Source organism: Theropithecus gelada, chromosome 8 (assembly GCF_003255815.1).
Source record: "Theropithecus gelada isolate Dixy chromosome 8, Tgel_1.0, whole genome shotgun sequence".
NCBI lineage: Eukaryota > Metazoa > Chordata > Mammalia > Primates > Cercopithecidae > Theropithecus > Theropithecus gelada.
In genome coordinates, this window is record NC_037676.1 from 56,014,044 (window position 1) to 56,039,716 (window position 25,673).

Below are 25,673 nucleotides of genomic sequence, written 5' to 3' on the forward strand. Positions count from 1 at the left end.
AAAATTTGGAAGGTGACAAATGCTATGAATAAGCAATTTATAGAAAGAATATAAATGGCCAATAATATTAAAAGATGCTCAGCCTCATTCATTATTAATGGAATGCAAATTTAAAACAATGATTTAGTTTTCCAACCAAGATTTTGTAAAAATTAAAAGAAGGGTAATATTAAATCATAGTGAGCAGAAAAATATGCACTCCCAATATATAGTTGATGGAAATGTAAATCTGCACATTTCTGAAAAGCCAGGTGCTGTGGCTAACACTGGTAATCCCACAATTTTTGGAAGGCTGAGGGAGGAGGACTGCTTGAGCCCAGCAGTTCAACATCATCTTGGGCAACGAACCAAGATCCCTTCTCTACAAAAGATTTTATTTTTTAAATTAGCCAAGCTCGGTGGCATGCAGCTACAGTCCCAGCTACTTGGGAGGCTGAGGCAGGAGTATCCCTCAAGCTCAGGAGTCCGAGGTTGCAGTGAGCTATGATCACGCCACTCTAGTCCAGCCTGGGGGACAGAGTAAAAATCTTGTCTCCAAAAAAAAAAGGTGGGGTGCAGTGGCTCATGCCTGTAATCTTGGCACTTTGGGAGGCCGAGGCAGGTGGATCACCTGAGGTCAGGAGTTCAAGACCAGCCTGGGAAACATAGTAAAATTCTGTCTCTACTAAAAACACAAAAATTAGTTGAATGTGGTGGTGCATGCCTGTGATTCCAGCTACTCAGGAGCCTGAGGCACGAGAAATGCTTGAATCCAGGAGGTGGAGGTTGCGGTGAGCCGAGATTGCACCACTGCACTCCAGCTTGGGCAACACAGTGAGACTGTCTTAAAAAAATAAAAATAAAAAAGTAAAAAAACACATTCTTTTGACCCAGCAGTTCCATCTCCAGAACTAAATCCAAAAGAAATATTCATCAAAGTGGGCAAACATATGTAAAAGAAACCAGAAACACCAGCACATGGCCATCAATAGAGCACTGGTTAAATACACAGCTTTACACCAACACAGTGGAAAACAGCCATTAAAAAAATACTGAATATCCACATATACAGAAATGAAAACATATTCACTATATATTAAGAATAAAGTTATAGACAAGTATAACATGTCATTTTTATTTCTAAATATAAAACAAAATTACACATCTATTTATTTATCTCTGCTTAGAAACATCTGAAAGATGCTAGTAATTGTATTTGGCAAATGTGATATTTACATTATTTAAATTTTTGCAATACATGTGTACCACACTTTTTCTTTTCATTTTATTTTATTTTTTTTGAGACGGAGTCTCACTCTGTCGCCCAGGCTGGAGTGCAGTGGCACGATCTCAGCTCACTGCAACCTCTGATTCCCTGGTTCAAGCAATTCTCCTGCCTCAGCCTCCTGAGCAGCTGGGATTACAGGCACACGCCACCATGCCCAGCTAATTTTTGTATTTTTAGTACAGACGGGGTTTCACCATGTTGGCCAGGACAGTCTCGATCTCCTGACCTCGTGATCCGCCTGCCTCGGCCTCCCAAAGTGCTGGAATTACAGGCATGAACCACCACACCCAGCCCCACTTTTTATTTTTTACTTGTTTTCTAAAGAAAGTATAAGAACAAAAATGGTTAAAAGCACAGATTCTACAGCCAACATTCTGGATTTGCAAGTCTGCTACCTATCAGCAATGTGACCTCTATGCCTCAGTATTCCCAATGTATAGCAATGACACCTATACGTTAACAGTAACAACGATAACCGTTAAGTTACAGAGCTCTGGTGAGCATTAAATGAGTTAAATGGAAAGATCTTAGAACAATGTATGGCAGAGGGTAGGTACTATATGGGACATGTCCACTATTACTAATCTTGAATAGCATTCTTAGATTACTTCAACCAAGCCATCCCACAGAAGCCCAACTAAAGTGACCAACAAAATTATCAGTAGACAATAGGCACAGCAAATACACTGGCTCTCGGTAGCCAATTAGCAATATGAAGTATTAAAACTGCCTGGCAACCTAGAATTTCGATTCTAGCTAGGCTTTCTCTTGTCCTCAACTTCCTCATCTGTTCAAAGGAGGAAGATGACTTAGATAACTGACAAATCTAATATCCTAAAAAGTTTACTGTTTAAATAATGATAGATTTTTATAGTTGCCTCAAAAATGTACTCCAGTCAGTAGGTGCAGAACCTGAAACACAATTCCATACTAAAATACATGCTCCATAAGAGAGAAACTCCTTCAAGAACAGTCTCTTGGAATACACTGCAGCAGAAAAGGACTTCCTCCATCTGAACATAATCTAATTGCATTTCCCTACAAGCATACTATATAACTCACATATTTCATTCACTTAGATGGTTTCCTCTCACCTATCCCACTGCCCACACCATAAATACAAATTAGTGATATTTTACTCTATATTCACCAAGACTCTATGGTTTCATAACCACTAGAAGTAACTGTTTCCCACCTGGTAAAAACTCAAATATACTGTAGTCAAAAATGCCTCACATACACACAAACCAACATAAAATACTTACACGAAATGCTGCAAGAATGATTCTCGTTACTTTCTCTTTGACAGACTCCTGAAGGATATCAGACAGAACTGGAATGATATTATAGCGCCGCAGGTGTTCACACATTTGAGGACTGAATGCCAGGAGCCATATTGAAAAAATCATTTGATACTGGAGCTGAAAGCCACACTTGTTACTCAACACTCCCATTATGCTGGGGGAAAAAAAAAAAAAAAAAAACCACACATTTACAAAACATTTAATATGATAGCAGAAGAAAGAAGAAATAAGCAATTATTCTCTTTTTGCACTAACGGAACAGGTCTGTCTGAATTATGTCCTGTTTCCTTCCTACCAGCAATAACAAGCAGCTAGATTGTTACTCACAGAGAACCATTTCCAGTACAGCTCCACTTAACCCTCTCTCCAAAAGTCACAGGACCTCAGGAAGCAGGAGCTCTTGCTGTGCGGCAAGAAGGGAACAAAGACAGGCAATATGGCAACGGGAATGGAAAGAGCAATCGGACAGACAATAGAGCCACAAGTTACATGCAGATTTTGAGTCCGGGCAACCAATAAGACCACTGATAGCTTTAAAATATAGAGGAAACAGAGAAAAGAAGGGATGAGTTTGGTGAAAACCTGTGATAGGTTCAAATTTGACACAGCCAATTACTGAATTTGGGGGTCAGGAAAAACCTCAGTTTGATCAAGAGATCAAAAACTCAGTTTGATCAAACTTCTAGTTCGATCTCTTACTTTACTGATAAGGAAACCAGGAAAATGACGTGGAAATGAAGGAGGTTACACCAAGACAGATAATATATACAATAGAAGAAAAGCTAAGGAAACCGCCCTGGGGAATACCTACATTCAAACAATGGAGTTCAGAAATCATCAAATTAAAAAAAAAAAAAATCATCAAATAAGATCATTAAAAGTAACCTTCATATTGGAGCAGAGCCTACTATTTAAAAAAACACCAGAGGGGTAAAGAGCTCGAAGACCACAGAATGTACAACACAAAGAGTGAGTCCTAATGTAAGCTATGGAACTTTTTAATAAAAATGTATTAACATTGGATCATCATTTGGAACAAATATACCATATTAATGCAAGATGTTAATGATAAGGGAGTTTGCGGGGGGGCGGGGAGAGGGGAGGATGTAATGGGAACTCTCTGCACTTCAGTTTTTCTGTAAAACTAAAGCTTCTCTAATAATATAAATGTTTAAAATGCTACGCCTGATTTTACAATCTAATCCTACTGTAACTTACTGAAAGGCTTTTATCTGTGTTATTTCTCCATTTGTATGATTGTATATAGTTCAGTTCACTAATTGTTTTTAATGTTCTCATGCATGGCTTTTGCCTTGTCTTCTCTATTTTTGGTTGTTATGCAAAACTTGCTTTTTAATTAATATTGACATTGGTATATAAGCTGCTGTAAAATCATGTCATTTTATACTGTAAAAACCCTAGTCCCTGGTTTCCTTTGCTCTCTGTTCCAGTTATTAAGCCAAGCCTTCTGCACTTGGCTTTGTGTTGCTGAGACCCTGAAAACCACATTTCTGTTCCACCAGTTGGCTCCCTGTTAGGCTATACCAAGAATAGGAGCTAGAGGCTGACTTCAAGGAAAGAAGAACGGACTTCCTCCTGTTGGCTTCCTGATCCTGACAGCATTACCCCAGTGACACTCCTTCAACCCGGCAGCAGCAGTTCTTTCCCATGGCAGCAGCCAAATACAGTTTGCAGTTTTTCAGCTCTAGCAGAACAAGCCTCATCACATTTCCTGAGACATCAGCACTAGCCAGCTGGCTCCCCTCCCCAGAGTCCTGGGTTCTAAATCCACGAGGCTTTTCCTCGGAGTTCAGAGACACCAACATCAGCTGGGCAAAACCTGCTCCTCAAATGTCTAAATTTCAGCTGTACCATCGGCCCCTCCTCCAAGCAAGCAAATTTTAATGATTCCAATCTCTTACCACTGCACGCCTACTTTACATCCCCCACCCCGCCTTATGGGTGGTATCTACACTTGCTACGTTTCTGACACTCAAGACTCATTTTTGTTTGTTTGTTTGTTTCATTTTAAACAAAATTAGTGGCTGGGCATGGTGGCTCAAGCCGCTAATCCTAGCATTTTGGGAGGCCAGGGTGGGTGGATCTCTTGAGCCAGGAGTTTGAGGCTAGCCTGGGCAACATAGCAAAATCCCATCTCTATCAAAAATAATAATAATAATAATACCAAAAGATTTCCCAAAAAATACAAAAATAGTTAGCAAATGTATACTTAGTAATTCTTCATATCAAATTATGTTAAAATAAAAAAGAATGCCGATGATAGTTGAATGGGAATAGCACTGAATCTATAAATTACTTTGGGCAGTAGAGGCAATTACCCCCAGCAAAGGCCCACTTATAGCTCCAATATTTAGGAAGTTAACATTAACCTTCAGACTTCCCTGTAAGGCTAACAATATATAGCACAATATAATGTAAATTTTTTTTTATCTTATATAGGTATACAAATACTCAGTGTTGTATTATGTATATAATAGGCTTTTTAACAACAAAAAAGTCAGCAAACTATATAGATTAAAATGTACTGAGTTTTTTTAAGACCTCAGTTATCAGCCAGGCGAGGTGGCTCATACCTGCAATCCCAGCACTTTGGGAGGCAGAAGCGGGCTGATTACGAGGTCAGGAGTTCAAGACCAGCCTGGCCAACATGGTGAAACCCCATCTCTACTAAAAATATAAAAATTAGCCAGGTGTGTTGATGCATGCTTGTAATCCTAGCTACTCAGGAGGCTGAGGGAGGAGAGTTACTTGAACCCAGGAGGTGGAGGTTGCAGTAAGCTGAGATTGCACCGCTGCACTCCAGCCTGGGAGACAGAGCGAGACTCTGTCACAGAAAGAAAAAAAAAGACCTCAGTTATCTTCCACTCTTCAAACGAGCTATACTTGAAAATTTTTCTCCTCACATTATTCCCATTTGCAATGTGAGAAACACACACACGCACACACAAATTCAATGCTAAGCAAAAACTCAAAAAGTAGAAAGTACTTATTTCTGAAAAAATGAAAAGATTAAATGACTTTTTGAAATTGCTATACTTTTAGCAAGTTATTATACCTTTATCAATGCCCATTTCTCCACCTAAAGGTTTAATCTGATTACTGCTAATCTTATTAGTGGTCATTAGCATATCAAAATATATTGGTTGAACATGAAATAGTCTAGATCATATTTATGCCTGATCTTGTTGCTGTTGAATGGTTAACATTGCTGAATGGTCTCTAAAATACTAAGGTACTAGTCATTAGAACAGCAGCATTTGTTGTACTCAGTATACCATGAGAGGTCAGAGAGACCAAATTTTGGTATTTGAGTTTATTTTATAAGCAATTACAACTATTTGTAGAGATTGCTATTTCATGACTTTGATTCTTTCTTATAGGTCCTCCACGGGGGAAAAAAAATCTAATTTTTGGTTAGTAGAATTAAAATTCATTTTATCTTACAATTAGGGCAGAGCACTCATGAATGGAATCAGTACCCTTCTAAAAGGGTGCTGAGAAAGACCCCTGTCCCCTCTGCCATCTGAGTTTACAGTGAAAAGATAGCCATCTATGAATGAGGAAGCAGACCCTCACCAGACACCACATCCACTAATGCCTTCATCTTAGACTTCCTAGCCTCCAGAAATGTGAGAAGTAAGTTTCCACTGTTTATAAGCCACGCAGTATTTTGTTAAAGCAGCCCAAATAGATTAAGACACCTACTTTCTTTCAGGAGTCTGAAATTTTGGTGTGTTTTAGGCAGTGTGTGTCTACATAACTAACCTCTAATAAAATCTTGGGAGCTGAGTCTCTGATGGGTTTCCTGGACAGAAACCTCACAAAAATGTTGCTGCATTTTCAATGCTAGGGGAAGATACTCTGTGAGACCCCTCTGGGAGGAAGAGAGCATAAGGGAGCCTGCGCATGGATTCCTCCACACTCTGCCTGTGTCTTTGTCCCTTATGATACAGTTGTGGGTCCTCACTGCATCTCTGTAATAAATCTTATCTGTGAATACAACTATATGCTATGTCGGTGAGTCTAATGAACCTCCTGACAAGTGTGAATTTTTTATTTTCTGCCTATAATAATGACCAACAGAGGAAAGTGTTTCACAATTATTAGATTATTCAGAAGATGAAAACAAAGAGATAGACTGCACTCTATTCTCTAACAATAACGGTGAAATGGGTCAAATTAAGTGAAATCTTAAACTGTGAGTCTCTAGATATCTATATTATAAATGAATTTTCTCAAACTCAAGAACTGATAAATGAGGAATATATTTATAAGGACAAAAAGGAAATATAGTATTCTCAACTAGTTAGCCATTGAACATGAAAGACTTCCAGACAGTATTTTGCAACAAGAACCTAGACCATTTCGCTCAAGGACATGTCATGATTTTCTGTCATCTTTTATGATACTTGTGTATCAAAATGTACGTTTTACAAAAAGGTTTGCTATGTTTTAATTTTTATTGAAATTTCTAACAGTTGTCTTTCACTCTCTTTATTCTTAGTTCCGTCAATTTTTCACAAAATGACTAAAAATATATTTTTAAAGGGTCTGTTGGACCCAGATGACAAACTGTGATGGCTATTTTTCCTGGCAAACTGACGACTAAACAAACAAGAATGGACTGAAATTTTACAGATTAATAGAAAAATAATTACTAACTTACTGAATTGATGGATCTTGAATAGTTGTGACAATTCGAATACAATTCCTAAGAACAGCTATTTGCAGAAGTAACCCATTCTAAGGAATTGCATATAAATACTGACTGAAAAGATCTAGAATATTTGGGTCCCTTCACAGGTATATCCTACACTGGAGATACAGGTAAGAGTCCAATGCTTGCTTTAAATCCTCACCCACCAAGCAACTTACTGTTGATAACCTAAATTCCTCTGTAGATTTTCTAACAGAGAAACAATGCCTTGCTAACTGAAAAGAATATTTGGTTTAAGAGCAGTTAGATCTCTCATTATGAGCAAATAAGTTGATTTTCTGACAGTAAAACAAGATTTCCATTGTTTTGGAGGTTTTCAGTTGCTTGTCTATATAAGCCTGAACAGACAGCTCCTCAAAGTTTCTATACCTGCAAATTAGGATCCCACAAAGACTGGGTTAAATTATATGGCATTAGAAAGAAAGGTTTATATTCACTCTTAGGTAAGAACTTTTCTTGTTGATTTCTGCCTACATTCATCATAAAATATTTTTTTAAATTTTTTATATTCTGAGTACCTGGAATCTGTCCTGTTAAGCATTAGGTTCTTACGAGGCCTTAACCTCTTATAAAAGCACAGATCAAGCAAGGAAAAGGGCTCAGTTTGATAGTTACTGACTTCTAAGAAGGTTAGTATAGTCAATTGTTAAACAGATAAGAAAAAAATAAAATATTTCTTTTAGATGATTACATATTTCTTTGAAAATATCAAGGAGAGACGCTTGTAAATGTTATTTTACATTAAAAGTAAAGGGCACTCACCAATTTACCCCATCTGCTTCCACCCAAGCAAAGCGGTACTCATTGACCCGAAGCATCAGCTGCAAACACCCGGCCACACACTGCACATACTGTGAACTCTGCACAAGAAGTAGTGTTGAGTTTTTTAATTGGAAAGCATTTAAAGTCATGTGATCAGACACACATTTCTAAATGAAAATCTGATTACTTACTGGAATTAGCATCTGAGCATCCAAAATTCCCTAATCTCTTTTCAAAAGTTAATCCTCATGTTTGCTTTAATCTCTCCCTCTTAGAAATGAACAAGATTTTGTCTCCTGAATTAAATCTACACAAGTCAAGACTACTTAACACACAGTTAGGGAAATTTGGAACAAAATAATTTATATTTGATACAGTTTGATAAATAAGCATATTGCCTTACAATGTTTCACATATCCCTGAATAAAGATACTATAGAGAGAGAATACTGTTCCACATAATTACAGAACTATCAAAGAACAATAAAATTAACAAAAAGAAGAGTAAATACTTCGAGATAGGCCTATATGTAAATGACCTCGGACAAGTTACCGAACTTTTTCAATATGAAATGTCTTCATCCTTTTGAGAACAACATAGCCAAGCACCCTGAATATTGTTAGATTTAAGAAAAATAATTCAGGCCAGGCACAGTGGTTCATGCCTATAATCCTAGCACTTTGGGAGGCTGAGGTGGGTGGATTTTCCTGAGTTCAGGAGTTCCAGGCCAGCCCAGGCAACATGGTGAAACCCCGTCTCTACTAAAAATACAAAAAATTAGCTGGGCGTGGTGGCGCACACCTGTAATCCCTGCTACTTGGGAAGTTGAGGCATGAGAATTGCTTGAATCCAGGAGGCAGAGGTTACAGTGAGCCGAGATTACACCACTGCACTCCAGCCTGGACAACAGAGTGAGACTCTGTCTCAAAAAAAGTAAATAAATAAATAATTCATTTCACAACACAGCTAGACAAACACAGGAACTCAATAAATAAAAACTTTATTTAAAAACCCATATGGCATATAAAGTCTAATTAAACACTTGAAAAAGACTATGATTTTTAAAACCATCAGTTCAATAACACTGTCCCTTACAAATTGTGCTTAAACCTGAAACTTAAAATAAACTGGAGTAACACTCCCAGAAAGTTGCAAGTCCCTTCATTTTACCAAAGCTAGTGGGAACATCTGACCTGGGCTTTTCCTTAAATATATACAATAAGCCTTAAGACTTTAAGAAGTCCATCCTGGCTAACATGGTGAAACCCTGTCTCTACTAAAAATGCAAAAAATTAGCCGGGCGAAGCGGCGGGCGCCTGTAGTCCCAGCTACTCGGGAGGCTGAGGCAGGAGAATGGCGTGAACCCGGGAGGCGGAGCTTGCAGTGAGCCGAGATCGCGCCACTGCACTCCAGCCTGGGCGACTAAGCGAGACTCTGTCTCAAAAAAAAAAAAAAAAAAAAAAAAAAGACTTTAAGAAGTAGAGAAAGGAGGCTAGGTGCGGTGGCTCACGCCTATGATCCCAGCACTTTGGGAGGCCAAAGTGGGCGGATCACTTGAGCTCAGGAGTTCAAAACCAGCCTGGCCAACCCCCATCTCTACGAAAAATACAAAAATTAGCCAGGCGTGGTGGCGCACACCTGCAATCCCACATACTCAGGAGGCTGAGGCAGGAGAATCGCTTGAACCCAGGAGGCAGAGGTGGCAGTGAGCCAAGATCACGCCACTGCACTCCAGCCTGGGCGACAGAGCAAGACTCCATCTCAAAAAAAAAAAAAAACAAGAAGTAGAGAAAGCAAAGGAAATTTCAGATAACAGCTTTCAAAATGAACATGCTAATTTCAAAAAAAAATTTTTAAGGAAAGAATCATGGGTGTTATATAAATTCACAGAACCTAACATACATGATGCTACTAAACTTTATTCTAATTTAAATAACGTTCATAAAAATCTAACACTTCAAAGAAATTCCAGGCACTTTAATACAGAAACACAACAATATAAGTACATTTGGTGGAACAGTCACATGTATCAAGAAAAGGTTATCCTGGGTCGTACCTAAAAAGCAGTTAATTTAGTTCCACAAAAAAACACAATAAATCTAGTAATATAATTTGCCTGAAAACTCAAAACATTAGCAAAAATTAAAGACAGATAAATAGTGCATTTTCAGCTCTAAAACAATATTCCATAATGAAAAAAACATATATTTTTTCCAATTAAGTCATCAGGCAGAAACTTTTTCTAAAGAAGAGGAATCCCATCAATAACCAAGCAAGATTTCTAAACAAATGAATAAAAAGGCAACGTTGAGCACCCTCTTCTCTCCCATCTACCATCAGCTTCCTCTCATCACAAAAATTGTTTGTTTCAGGGTAAGTCTTTCTTTTCTGTGGCTACTCACCATGCTATGTTGAAATACATAACAAACCACAAGGATGGATTCTTCGTTGTTATTTATAGCTTCAGTATTCCCATTACAAATGAGCATATAAAAAGTGCTGGTCCTAAACCTGACATACTCTCTCCTATTGCACACTATCAGGCAGTAGCCGTACCATTCCAGAGATTACTTCAGAGTATAGAGAGAATCAGCATGAAAAATGATTAAATTATTGCCTTCAATTATGCAAAGTAGAGTGCATTACGTCCTTGTCTTTCACTTAAATTGAAGTTAAAGGTGAAACAAAAATTTCCCCTTTTATGATACCAAGAGCTTATTATTACAATACTCATTTTTTCAGAAGAGGAACCCAAGACATAAAAAGGTGATATAATTTGCTGAAATGAAAATACTGAGTTGGCCAAGCACAGTGGCTCACACCTGTAACCCCAGTACTTTGGGAGGCCGAGGAGGGAGGATCACTTGAGGTCAGAAGTTTGAGACCAGCCTGGCCAATATGGCAAAGCCCTGTCTCTACTAAATATACAAAAAATAGCTGGGCGTGGTGGCATGCACCAGTAGTCCCAGTTACTCAGGAGGGTAAGGCAGGAAAATCGCTTGAACCCAGGAGGCAGAGGCTGCAGTGAGCAGAAACGGCGTCACTGAACTCCAGCCTGGGCAACAGAGTGACACCCTTTCTCAAAAAAAAAAGAAAATAGTGAGTTAATCTTAGATTGGCACTAGAAGTCAACTCTCTTCACGCTTGAGCTAGTATTCTTTGTACTGTGCCAAGCATTCTGGGCTAAGAACTTGCCACAACATGCACTTTCTATGCAGCAAACCTCAATGGCAGAGAAAAACACTATTTTCACTTCTCAACACATTTAAGAGAATGTCATTTAGATAAATTCTTCAATGTTGCTGAAAATGCAAACTCTTACTATATTACAGTGAAAGTCACAGCACAAAGAAAATAGCAAATACAGTATTCACCTTTCTGGTGAATGTGGTCTCAAAGATCCATACACTACAGAATTACAAATTCAATAATTAAGGAACTGCAAAATAAGTAGGCAATAAAAGAAACATAAAAACATCAAGGATAGTGTATGTACAAAGTAAAACTAATGTTATAAAAACGTTTACAAATTTTCAATATTCATCTTCATAATGCTAGGATTTAAGTGCAAACTAAGTGAAAAAGAATAAAGAAAGTATTCATCTACATTCTGGAATTGTCAGCACTTGAGAAAACAAGTCTGCTTGGAATAAAAGGCATCTGTTCCACAGATACATGATGAAAAGGCACAGCACATTGGTATCAGTGAAGCACAAAGATGAACTTTTCAAATACACAATTGACTAAAATAAGTCCCAGAAAGCAGTTTTAAGTGAAATGAAAAGATGCTGATCAAAGTTCTAAAAGTAATTAATATGTTTCGTGACTATTAAACTTTTTTTTCTCTTAAAACTAAAAGGCGATAGTATACATGTGTATGTGTGATTTTTACTTCAATACCGACACTTAAAGAAACACAGAACAATATCAAGTGTCAGTAAAGAACTGAAACAAATGGAATTTTCATACTTTGAAGGGTACACAAACATAAAACTGGCAAGACTCACTAAAACTAAATTTACATACACCCCATTAATCAGCAATTCTATTCTAAAATTAGGTGCTGCAGACATAAAGGTATACATCTGCAAAAGATATGTACAAGAATGTTCACAGCAAAATTATTCACAAGAGTCAAAAAACTAGAAGCAACCCAAATATCCATCAATAAGAGAATGAGTAATATTCATATAATGAAATACTATAGTGAAAAAGAATTACTGCTAAATGCAACGAATAAATTTCATAGACACAAAATTAAGCAAGAGAGTTCAGACACATAAGAGTTTATACTGTATATGATTCCATTAAATGGAGTTCAAGATTAGACAACACTACTCTACGGTAATAGATGTCATAATAATGATAAACTTTGTGTGAGTCAAGGTGAAGGCAGGAGGAGGAATTATGAGGTATAAACGTATCCCGCCGAACATTTAACATCTTTGCATTTTCCTTTATGTAAGTTATGACATAATTTAAAAAAAGAAATAGAGAAAAAAAAGTAAAAGAGGACTAGAGAGGGAGAAGGACAGAGTGAACACTGCAACAGGAACCAGAAGTTTTATCACATAATGTTGGGCAAATCACTTAACTTATTGAAAATTGTTTTCTTGTTAGCAAAGAAAAAGAAAAATAATATCATCTCTACCACTGGGGGGAAAAAAACTGCTATGACACTGAAATCAATTGCTATAAAACACTTAACAATTGTAAAGTATACTATTATCATCAATATTCAGGAACTAAAATACAGATATACCCCAAGAATTCTCTTGAAGTTGGTTGATTAAAAGAGATCCTCTAGTCAGCGGTCATAAAATATCTAAATTAAGATACAGTTTTACCAAAAAAAAAAAAAAAATTGTTTTACTAATGTTTTACAAATTTATAAATCTTCCAAGTATTGCTTTCAATCTAATGTGCTTAATCTAGTAATTCAATTACATGACTAGTAGGAATCTTTATTACAGAAAAAAAATTGTTGGCATAACTAAAAAAACGTGATCTTCTTTATAAATTATTGCTTTGTATGCAACTTCCAAGAACATAACTAATAAATACATAGTATTAGGTTGGCTTATTATTGTTATCAGTGCTATACTTTGAAAATGACATGTAAAAGAGTCTTATACTTACTTTACCAGTTAATTTTCTTTTGTATTGCAGAATATATCTGCAGGCGATCCTTCCAAAAATCAACACAAAGCCCATTTTATAATAAAGTGTTGAACAGCTCATGTAATTTATTGAAGAGGATGCTGAAAGTGATAATCATAATGGTCGTATGGATACCTGATGTACTATTTCTACCAAATGTATACGGTTTTCACACAATTGTAAAGTTGAAAAATCGTAAGTTGGACCATCGTAGGTCAGGGACTGTCTGTAATTGCCTGTGAGTTACTCCAGGTCCCCACAAACTTCACAACTCACCAGCTAGAGCAGACTACAATTTAAGGACAGGCCTGCAGTATGTGAAGTATGTAACTGATGTGGCCCACTAATTTCTGCTACTTAATCAGCACTTTTGATGGTCTTATAAACAAAGCAGTAAAGAACTAAAGCAAAGAAGTCTTCCACCTCTTCTGAAGGGGTGACAAGTATTATATCAGCACAGCATTAAATTAAAAACAAAGCCAAAGCAGTGAAACTAGCCTCCCATTAACAAGAATATTAGAACTGCCACAGAAAACAATTTAAGGAATCTGGTCAAAAGCCAAAAAAAACCTAAGTCCTGGGCCAGGCATGGTGGCTCACACCTATAATCCCAGCACTTTGGGAGGCTGAGGTGTGCAGACTACCTGAGGTCAGGAGTTCGAGACCAGCCTGGCCAACATGGCGAAACCCCCATCTCTACAAAAAAAAAAAAAAAAACAACTAAGTCCCTTTTCCTCTCAATCTAAAATACTGTTACTGCATGCTAAAACAGGGATGAATCTTGAAAACATTATGCGAAGTGAAGGAAACCAGTCACAGAAGACCATGTATGATTTCATTTACATGGAATGTCCAAAAGAGGCAAATCCCAAGACAGAAAGTAGGTTAGCGGTCGCCAGGGTTTGCAGGCAAGAACAGGAATGGGGAAGACTGTTAATGTGTACAGGGTTGGTTGGTTTGTTTTTCTGAGATGTTAAAATGTTATGAAGTTAGACGGTGGTAATGGCTGCACAATTCTGTAAATACATTAAAAACCACTGAATGGCAAAATGATGCATTTTATAGCATTTGAAATATATTTCAATAAAGCTCTTTTTAAAACTAAATAAAATTGAAAATTTACTTCCTCACTCACACTGGCCACACTTCCAAGGGATCCAGAACCACATATGGCTAGGGGCTGCCCTAAGGGACAGTACAGCTATCGTGAGCATTTCTACCATCACAGAAGATTCTACTGGACATGACTGCTCCACTAAATCAAGAGGCAAGATGAAACAAGCAAGAAGGACCTGGCAACTTAAGTCACTACCAGTGACACCGCATTCATCTAGCAACTACTCATGCCAGACTGATTCTGCAACGCAAATCACAGAGAACAGGACACAGACACATGGAGGGCTCCCTTATCAATCGTTCTCCTGCCTATGCATACTGTATGAAGCTAGGCAGAGGAAAAAGGAAAACCAAGAAAGAAAGAAATCTCCAGGTTCTTTCTAAATCTTCCAAAGCTTGTGAAGGAGTTAAAGGAGGAGACCACCCCTCATATTGTCTTATGCCCAATTTCTGCCTCCAAAGAAAGAAGTGAAAACTAAAAGGCAGAAATGAAATCCACAGGCAGACAGCCCGGCGCCGCAACCTGGGCCTGGCAGTTAAAGATCGACCCCTGACCTATTGGTTCTGTTATCTGTAGATTACAGACATTGTATAGAAACGCACTGTGAAAATCCCTATCTTGTTTTGTTCCAATCTAATTACCGGTACGCGCAGCCCCCCCGTCACGTACCGCCTGCTTGCTCAATCAGTCACGACCCTCTCACATGCACCCCCTTAGAGTTGTGAGCCCTTAAAAGGGACAGGAATTACTCACTTGACTTGCTGATGCCCCCAGCCGAATAAACCCCTTCCTTCTTTAACTCGGTGTCTGAGGAGTTTTGTCTGTGGCTCATCCTGCTACATTTCTTGTTTCCCTGACTCGGAAGCGAGGTGACTGGCGGATGGTCGAGGCAGCTCCTTAGGCGGCTTGAGCCTGCCCTGTGGAACATCCCTGCGGCGGACTCCGACCAGCCCGAGCGATGCGGATCCTGAGAGTGCTCCTGGGTAGGCATTTGCTCCAGTGGGATGCCTCACCACAGCAGTGTGTGGCAGGCCCCCGTGGAGGATCAACGCAGTGGCTGAACACCGGGAAGGATGGGCACTTGGAATCTGGACATCTAAAACTTGGTAAGACTAGTCTTTGAAACTTGCCCACTCCATCTGAGTGGAAGCGTGGCCTGATCACCCATGGTGTGCCTTTATCGGCACTTTGCTTTTGGTTTTGATTTGGTTTGATTTGCTTGACAGGACCGGTGATGGGAACTTGCCCACTCCATTTGAGTGGAAGCGTGGCCTGATCACCCACGGTGTGCCTGTACCGGCACTTTGGTTTTTATTTTTGACTTGACTTGGATTGCTTGATACTTTGGTTTTGGTTTTGACCTGGTTTGGATTTCTGGATACTCTGATTTTGGTTTTGTGTAAACTACAAAAGTGTGTGTGTGCCCTTTTTACCCATTCTTTGTTTTGTGGTGTGTGTGTGGTGTGAGCGTGGTGTTTTGTCTAGAGGAAACATGGGTGAGGCACAAAGTAAGCCCACCCCACTAGGAACTATGTTGAAAATTTTCAAAAAAAGGATTTAAGGGAGACTATGGAGTACTATGACACCAGGAAAACTTAAAACTTTGTGTAAGATAGACTGGCCAGCATTAGAGGTAGGTTGGCCATTAGAAAGAAACCTGGACAGATCCCTTGTTTCAAAGGTATAGCACAAGGTGACATGCAAGCCAGGGAACCCAGACCAGTTCCTGTACAGACACTTGGTTACAGCTGGTTTTAGACCCCCCGCCCCCAACACACAGTGGTTGAGAGAAGAGCAGCATAAGCGGCTGGCAGAGGCAAGGAAAGACCAGCAGAGAGAGAGAAAGGAAAGAGACAGAGAGGAAAAGAGGCAAAGAGAGAGAGAGGAAGAGACAGACAAAGAGGGAGTCAAGGAGAGAGAGAGAGAGAAAGAAAGAGAGAGGCAGAGAGAAGAGGAGAAAGAGGCAAAAGGAAAGTCAAAGAGAGACAAAGTCAAAGAGAGAAAGAAAGAGAGAGATACACAAGTAGTTAAAAAAAAAAAGTGTACACTATTCCTTTAAAAGCCATCATACCAATTCTAATTTGGACAAAACAAGGTCTTATTAATAGCAAAGGATAATTAAAATCCCAAACTTACAAGGTTTTCAACAAAAGTAAAGTTTGCTAAAAGTTAACAGTGTAACATGTATTATAGTAACTTCTATTTTTGTGGCCTTAGACAGTCTAGTCCACAAACGTAAAAAAAGGTTCGCTTTGGAAAAGAATGGTTATCACCTTTGGAAAAAAAAAGGGAAAAAGGGGGGGAGGGGCGGAATTTTTATAAAAAGAGTGTTATATGGTAAATTCTTGTCCTGAAATAAATTAACTGGTTGTTTAAAAAAAGAAGTATTTGTAGTAAGTCAGAAAGTTAAGGCATGTCGAAAAATTGCCTGTAAAAGTCGTAAAAGAAAAAAAAAAGATTATAAAAAAATGTGTGTTTAAAAAAAAGGATTTATGCAAAAAAAATGTTGTATAATTTAAAAGTAACTAGGCCTCCTGAATGTAAAACTATTGGAAAAAAAAAACCAAAAAATTTATGTGCAAGATGTATAAGAAAAGCAAAATACACCTTTGGTAAAAGAATTTTAAGGAGGCATAAGAATGTACATTTTTACCTACATTAAAAAGTTTTAAAAAATTATTATTTTGAAGGTTTAAGCAAGTTTTAAAATGTTAATTGTAAAGAACATTCTGTGTGTAAACATATTAGCTAGAGTTAAAGAAGTATCATCAAGTTTTTCTGTGAACTGGACATTAAAGTAAAAGCATAACAGGTTTTTCTTAAAGCACCAACCTGCTCTGTAGCAAAAATTATAAGAGACTGAAAAGAGTCTATAAAATCTTACCTTAGGGTCAAATATTAAAAATTAAATAAATATGTCTACAAGGTTTTATTAAAATTAGGTTTCACATTAATAACACACTAATATAAAGATAACATTTAGCTTATCTGGTATAAAAATCATACGAGAAGCATTGTTAAATGTAAAAATGGTATTTGGCTTTCTTTGGTTTAAAAACTAATAAAAATAGGTGCTAAAGGAAATTTCTCAGTAAAAAGGCACTAAGGACTATAAAGTCCACTGCCAAGGTCCCCACATTTAAAACAAAAGGTCAGTTTCTTAAAAATTACATACTTGGTTTATTTTCCACTTTCTTTTCTCGCAAAAAACAAAACAAACAAACAAAAAAAAACCTAAAAGTCTTTTAGCACATGTACCACCCTTAGAATTTCCAGTAAACCAGCACCAGCCTGAAGATCACGTGCTCATCGAAAGGTGGAAAGAAGAAAACCTCGAGCCAGCCTGGGAAGGACCCTACCTTGTGCTGCTAACCACCAAGACTGCTGTACGTCCTGCAGCAAAAAAAGGATGGACTCAACACACCCGAGTCAAGAAAGCACCACCCCCTCCAGAGTCATGGGCCATAGTCCCAGGGTAAAACCCTACCAAACTAAAGCTAAGAAAAATTTAACTCTTTTAATCTATTATATTACTCTTTCTTCTTTCCTCGCTCTATTGCTGACCATCTAGTTACTAATATAACCAAGTCAATTTTGCCTCAAACTATTGCATTTGATGCTTGCTTTGTTATACCCTGTGAGGACTTGCCAAGTCAAAGATAGCTTTCTACTTCAGAAAAGTACTTCTGTCCCTCCTGACTCTCCTCAGACTAGACATTAGTAAACTAGAACCATTTAATCCGGGGAGATTTCGATAAAGACCCCAGTGCCAACCAAGAGTGTTGCTCCCCCGAATATAGAGCTTTCATGCCACAGTTGGTCCAACATTCTGTGGACCACTAAAGAGCAAGGATGGACTGCCCCAACCAGTTTTTGTAATTTCCCTAAAACCATACATTCATTTTACTAGAGGATCATAGAAGTTAAAGACTTAAAACAAACTTTAGCAATTAAGACAGGATACCAAGATACAAATGCCTGGTTAAAATGGATCAAATATTCCATCTGCACGTTAAACAAAAGCAATTGTTATGCTTGTGCACATGGCAGGCCAGAGGCCCAGACTGTCCCCTTTCCAATAAGGTGGTCTTCCAGTCGACCAGGCGTAGGCTGCATGGTAGCTCTTTTCCAGGATTCTACAGCCTGGAGTAATAAGTCATGCCAAGCTCTCTCTGCTATATCCCAAAGTTCAGCACCCTATGGTTCAGCCCCCGAGGGCCATCCAGCTTCCGTCTCCCAACACTAAGTTCACTTCGTGTCTCTCATGACAGAGAGGAAACTTAGCATTCCTTAGAGACCTGAAAGGATGCAGTGAGCTTAAGAATTTTCAAGCGCTTATCAATCAGTCAGCCCTTGTTCATCCCCAAGCGGATGTGTGGTGGTATTGTGGTGGACCTTTACTGGGCACTCTGCCGAATAACTGGAGTGGCAGTTGTGCTTTGGTCCAATTGGCTATCCCTTTCACCCTGGCATTTCATCAACCAGAAGGAAAAAAAATAAGACATCGTCAAGCGAGAGAAGCCCCTTATGCGTCCTTCGACTCTCCTGTTTATTTAGATGCAATTGGAGTCCCATGAGGAATACCAGATTAATTTAAAGCTTGAAATCAAACAGCTGCAGGATTTGAGTCAATATTTTAGTAGGTGACAGTTAATAAAAATGTAGATTAGATAAACTACATCTATTACAACCTACAGCAGGGAGCTTTTCATGAGTTAAAAGAAAAACTCATGTTGGCCCCAGCCCTGAGGCTACCTGACCTGACAAAACTCTTTACACTCTATGCGTCAGAAAGAGAAAAAATGGCAGTTGGAGTTTTAACCCAGACTGTGGGGCCCTGGCCAAGGCCAGTGGCCTATCTCTCAAAACAACTAGACAAGGTTTCCAAAGGCTGGCCCCCAGGTCTAAGGGCCCTAGCAGCAATGGCCCTGTTAGCACAAGCAGCAGATAAACTAACCCTTAGGCAAAACCTGAATATAAAGGCCTCCCATGCTGTGGTAACTTTAATAAATACCAAAGGACATCATTGGTTAACAAATGCTAGATTAACCAAGTACCAAACCTTGCTATGTGAAAATCCCCACATAACCATTGAAGTTTGCAACACCCTAAACCCCACTACCCTGCTCCCAGTATCAGAGAGCCCAGTTGAACATAACTGTGTAGAGGTGTTGGACTCAGTTTATTCCAGCAGGCCCAACCTCCGAGATCATCCTTGAACATGAGTAGACTGTAAGTGGTACATGGACGGGAGCAGCTTCGCCAACCCCTGCAAAGTGACTCTAAAGACGGCGACAAGCCCTGCTCCAGTCACACCCGGAAGCTGACCACGCACGGGCGAAGCACAAGGAAACTCATCGCGGGACTCATTTTCCTTAAAATTTGGACTTGTACAGTAAGGACTTCACCTGACCTTCCTCAGATTGAGGGCTATTTCCAGTGTATACATCAAGTCACGGAGGTAGGACAAAAGGTTGCTACGGTCCTACTATTTTACAGTTATTATAAGTGTACTAGAACTCTAAAAATGACTTGTTTGCATAATGTTATTCTATACAAGGTATGTAGCCCAGGAAATAACCAACCTGATGTGTGTTATGACCCACCTGAGCCTCCCATGACCACAGTCTTTGAAATAAGATTAAGAACTGAAGACTGGTAGGGGCTCATAAATGATACGAGTAAAGTGTTAGCCAAAACAGAAGAAAAAAGGGTCCCCAAACAAGTCACCTTAAAATTTGATGCCTGTGCTGTCATTAACAGCAATAAGTGAGGAATAAGGTGTGGTTCTCTTAATTAGAAAAGAGGCTATATGGCAGAAAATAAGTACATCTGTCATAAATTAGGACTGTGTGGAAATAAATGTAAATACTGGTCTTGTGTCATTTAGGCCACTTGGATTAAAAAAAAAAAAAAAAGATGAAAAGGATCCAGTCCACCTTCAAAAAGGAAAAAATGGCCCTTCCTTTCCTAAAGGACAATGTAACCCCTTAGAGCTAGTAATAACCAATCCCCTTGATCCTCACTAGAAAAAAGGGGAGCATGTGACCTTAGGAATCGATGGGGCCGGACTGGATCCTCGAGTAAATATCTTGGTTCGAGGAGAAGTTCACAAATGCTCTCCTGAGCCAGTGTTTCAAACTTTCTATGATGAACTAAATGTGCCAGTACCAGAAATTCCAGGAAAAACAAAAATTTGTTTTTGCAATTAGCCGAGCATGTAGCCCAGTCTCTCAATGTCAATTCATGTTATCTATGTGGAGGAACTGTAACAAGAGATCAATGGCCATAGGAAGCCTGAGAATTAGTACCTACAGACCGAGTTCCTGAATTCCCAGCTTAAAAGAATCACCCTGATAATTTCTGGGTCCTAAAAGCCTCAATTATTGGACAATATTGCATAGTTAGAAAAGGAAAAGAATTCACTCACCCCATAGGATGACTTAGTTGTCTGAGACAGAAACTGTATAACAGTACCACAGAAACAGTTACTTGGTGGAGTTCAAATCACACAGAAAGAAATTCATTTAGTAAATTCCCAAAGTTGCAAACTGTGTGAACCCACCCGGAGTCCCACTGGGACTAGACAGTCCCCACTGGATTATACTGGATATGTGGGCATAGAGCTTATGCCAAATTACCTGACCAGTGGGCAGGTAGTTGTGTTATTGGCACTATTAAACCATCTTTCTTCCTACTGCCCATAAAAACAGGTGAACTCCTGGGCTTCCCTGTCTATGCGTCCCGCAAAAAGAGAACATAGCTATAAGAAATTGAAAAAATGATAAATGGCCCCCTGAGAGAATCATACAATATTATGGGCCTGCTACTTGGGCACAAGATGGCTCGTGGGGATATCGGACCCCCATTTACATGATCAACCAAATCATACAGTTACAAGCTGTCTTAGAAATAATCACTAATAAAACCAACAGAGTCTTGACTATTCTGGCCCGGCAAGAAACTCAGATGAGAAATGCTATCAAAATAGATTAGCTCTTGACTACTTGCTAGCAGCTGAAGGAGAGGTCTGTAGGAAATTTAACCTTACTAATTGCTGCCTACTCATAGACAATCAAGGGCAAGCAGTTGAAGACATGGTTAGAGATATGACAAAACTGGCACACATGCCCCTGCAAGTGTGGCATAGATTTGATCCTAGGGTCATGTTTAGAAAATGGCTCCCAGAGGTAGGAGAATTTAAAAATCTTATAATAAGAATTGTAATAGTAATAGGAACCTACTTACTGCTCTCTTGTTTGCTACCTGTACTTCTTCGAATGATAAAAAGCTTCATTGCTACCTTAGTTCACCATAATGCACAAGTGTGCTGTATGAATCACTATTGATCTGTTTTGCAAGAAGATATGGGTAGTGAAAATGAAAGTGAGAACTCCCACTAATAAAATGAGTGAGAGTCTCAAAAGAGGGGAATAAGGGAGGAGACCACACCTCATATTGTCTTATGCCCAATTTCTGCCTCCAAAGAAAGAAGAAGTAAAAACTAAAAGGCAGAAATGAAATTCACAGGCAGACAGCCGGGCGCCACACCCTGGGCCTGGCAGTTAAAGATCGACCCCTGACCTATTGGTTCTGTTATCTGTAGATTACAGACATTGTATAGAAACGCACTGTGAAAATCCCTATCTTCTTTTATTCCGATCTAATTACCGGTGCATGCAGCCCCTAGTCACCTACCCGCTGCTTGCTCAATCAGTCACGACCCTCTCACATGCACCCCCTTAGAGTTGTGAGCCCTTAAAAGGGACAGGAATTGCTCACTTGAGGAGCTCGGCTCTTGAGACAGAAGTCTTGCCAATGCCCCCGGCCAAATAAACCCCTTCCTTCTTTAACTCGGTGTCTGAGGAGTTTTGTCTGTGGCTCATCCTGCTACAGAGTCACAGTATTCTTTCATCAGGGCAGTACAACAATCCACTTCCACGCTATCCTGCCTTCCTCAGAAGAAAAGACTTACAATTCACGTTTAAGAATCAGTCTAAAGTAAGTACATATAATCTGATGTCTATTTTCACAATTAGGAGAAGAAAAATAATAGACTTTAAGGAAATTCCACTTATCTAATGTCATTTAAATAAAAATGTTTCACTGGGCACACTGGCTCACGCCTATAATCCCAACACTTTGGAAGGCCAAGGCGGGTAGACTGCCTGAGCTTAGGAGTTCAAGGCCAGCCTAGACAACATAGTGAGACCTTGTCTCTACCAAATACAAAAAAAAATTGGTGAGGCATGGTGGCTCGTGCTTGTAGTCCCAGCTACTGGCGGGACAGGGGTCAGGGGTTGGCGGTAGTGGTTGGGCTGAGGTGGGAGGATCGCTTAACCCTGGGAGGCAGAAGTTGCAGTGAGCTAAGATCGCGCCACTGCACTCCAACCTGGTGACATAGTGAGACTCCATCTCAAAAAAAAAAAAAAAGTTTTTAATGATCCACTCAACTTAAAATGATGCTTCTGAGGTCATTTTGAAAAGACTGTTGAATCATGTTTATTTCACATTTTGCAGTGTAAAACTTGTTTTATACTGACATCAAGTGGCAATAATTTGTAATGCAGTTTACCAAACTGCTTTTCTCCACTCTGAAAAGATATGATTTAAATATATGATACTGATACCTTAAAAAGTCTGAGTAAACAGTGTGACTTAAGGAGTGCCTAAAGATGCAATTCCAACTCAGTTGCCTCACAAGTAATTCCCTAAGCAATCCATTTCTTCAGAGTCTCTGTGTGACCTCGGGCATGTTGGTATGTTTTTCTGTTTGGTCTCACTACTCATCCATAAAATGTGGCTAATGATATGACATATTGAACAGGGAGTGTAAATATTCAAGGAGATGTAAATGTAAAATGAGTAAGTGCCAGGCACATAGTAAGTGCTCAATGAATATTAGCTGCTAGATTAAGATTTCCCTATGGAAATACAAGAATCAAAGGAAGGGCTGACACCCTACTCTCAACACATGGAGGTCTGCTTTTCAAGTAGACAGCCATCTAAAAAAGTAAGAACTTCAGGAGGAGTCCAAAAATATGTTCAGGGTTAAGAGTCACTAAAGGGAAGAAGGTAGGAAACCAAAGGCCATCTTTTCCTAACTCACAATCACTCCTGATGTGAATTCCATTTAGGATATATATGAATCTACCAGGTAAACCACTTAGACCAACACACTGCCAACTCAATTAATTTTTTTTTCTAACACATTGCACAGAAAGCAGCAAAATAAGGATGTCATGTCAGCAGAGTTTGCATTTCCTTATTTAAGCTTTTAATAACTTAAAATGCTTTGACAATCACTTAAATAAGTTTATATGTCTAAAATAAGCTAAATAATTTTTCAAGCTGGTAGAAATTCAAGTCACATGAAATAAAGATTCCCAATTTAAGCAAAATAAAGATTCTCAATGTAAACATCTGCTTCTGACTGAGAAACAAGTCTTACCCATCATTTCCTCAGCCCACCATGGCCCCAAGATGGCGCATCTAGTTCCATACCTTTTTCTGATTCCACTTCAGAAGGCTAACAGCCATTTTCTGACCTAACATATGAGTCATCAAACACTTCAACCCATGCTCCAAGAGAAGCCCAGCTTCAAAATGGATTTTGCTGCCATCTATGGTCTTAGAACATACATACCCGTGACATTCATTCAGATTATGGAAGTACCAGTAACCAATAGGGATATTAAATGGCTCCTACGGAGCTTCACTTGGGTCTATCACAGGCAGATTACAGAAACTACCCTCTAAAGATGCTTCCTAGTTTCCTAGAGATACTTTCAGCAAAGGAAGCTAGACACACTTCTGTTTCTGTCTCCATTTTCCCTGTCTTTCTATTAACTGGCTCTCATCATGAACATTGTTAACTTGTCCAAACTTACTTCCAATTCCTGAGCTATTCCTACAGCACAGCAAAGTTAAGCCATTCCCAAATGGAAAACATAACTTTAGCCAAGAAAGGAACTTGGGGAGCCATAATTAGTTTTAACCTTTAACCTTTTGGCTCTACAAAAATGTGGAAAGAAGGCCTGGTGTGGTGGCTCCTGCCTGTAATCCTGTAATCCCAGCACTTTGGGAGGCCAAGGCGGGCAGATCATGAGGTCAAGAGATCGATACCATTCTGGCCAACATGGTGAAATCTCGTCTCTACTAAAAATACAAAAATTTGCTGGGTGTGGTGGCGGGCGCCTGTAGTCACAGCTACTCAGGAAGCTGAGGTAGGAGAATTACTTGAACCTGGGAGGCGGAGGTTGCAGTGAGCTGAGATCACACCACTGCATTCCAGCCTGATGACAGAGTGACATTCCATCTCAAAAAAAAAAAAAAGTGGAAAGAGATTAGTCAAAAAAGAAAGTAGAGCAAGGGGCTGGCTACCATGTAGCTCCACATAAAGCCTTGAGCTTCACAGTACAGCAGTCAGTTTTAGTGCCATCAAGGAACTGAATTTCTTGGTCAGGTGCTGTGGCTCACACCTGTAATCCCAGCACCTTGGGAGACCAAGGCAGGCAGATTACTTGAGGCCAGGAGTTCAAGACCAGCCTGGCCATCTCTACTAAAAATACAAAAATTAGCCAGACGTGGTGGTGCATGCCTGTAATCCCAGCTACTCGGGAGGCTGAGGCAGGAGAATCACTTGAACCCAGGAGGCAGAGGTTGCAATGAGCTGAGATTGTGCCACTGCACTCCAGCCTGGAGGACAGAGCTAGACTCTGTCTCAAAAAATAAATAAATAAATAAATAAACGTAACTGAATTTCTTTCAAATGTTTGATGCTTTTGTTCACCTGTTGATTAGACAGATATTAGACAGTTTAATCAGATAATTGAAGTTTAAAGGAAAATTTTATGATTATTTGCTCCAGTTGTGCTTCTGAATTCGTATTTTTGCTTTGATTCTCAGGTCTGAAACAAAAGTCACCTGGAAAAAAGAGCAACAGGGAAGAACAAGTCTTATGACTACCACAGAAAAGATGATCCTCATAGACTATCAATATTTATATATAGTTTATATTACAATTAACCTAACTGGAGGTGACCATGGATTTATAGTTGGGGAACTAGTAAACACCTTCAAAATTTTAAGTGTATATTGACTCAAAATAATTTATTTTGGGGATGTTTAGGAGGCCAGTGAAGGAATATACTTACATCACTTGAAGAGACTGTTCCTGTTTCAACAGCAACACCGCTACCACGCAGTTTCTATTACGAAATAAATAACTCATTATTTAGTTTTGTTTTGTTTTGATTTTATCCTAATGTATCAGCTTACAAAAGGGAGCTAAGCAAATTTTTCCCCTAATTCTATGTAATAATT

At 39.0% G+C, this 25,673-nt stretch overlaps 1 protein-coding gene across 4 annotated transcripts in view; it reads right to left on the bottom strand.

Moving 5' to 3' along the window:
* Positions 1–25,673, bottom strand: part of ATP6V1H (ATPase H+ transporting V1 subunit H) — a 119,697-nt gene that overhangs the window by 61,525 nt on the left and 32,499 nt on the right. For 3 of the 4 annotated variants that reach the window (XM_025393210.1, XM_025393211.1, XM_025393213.1), the window contains 3 exons: positions 25,505–25,558; positions 8,072–8,169; positions 2,533–2,725 (listed from right to left, as the gene is read on the bottom strand). In XM_025393210.1, the coding sequence (XP_025248995.1) occupies positions 2,533–2,725; positions 8,072–8,169; positions 25,505–25,558 (345 nt within the window). The remainder of the gene's footprint in view (positions 1–2,532; positions 2,726–8,071; positions 8,170–25,504; positions 25,559–25,673) is intronic. The other variant, XM_025393212.1, reaches the window with a different exon arrangement.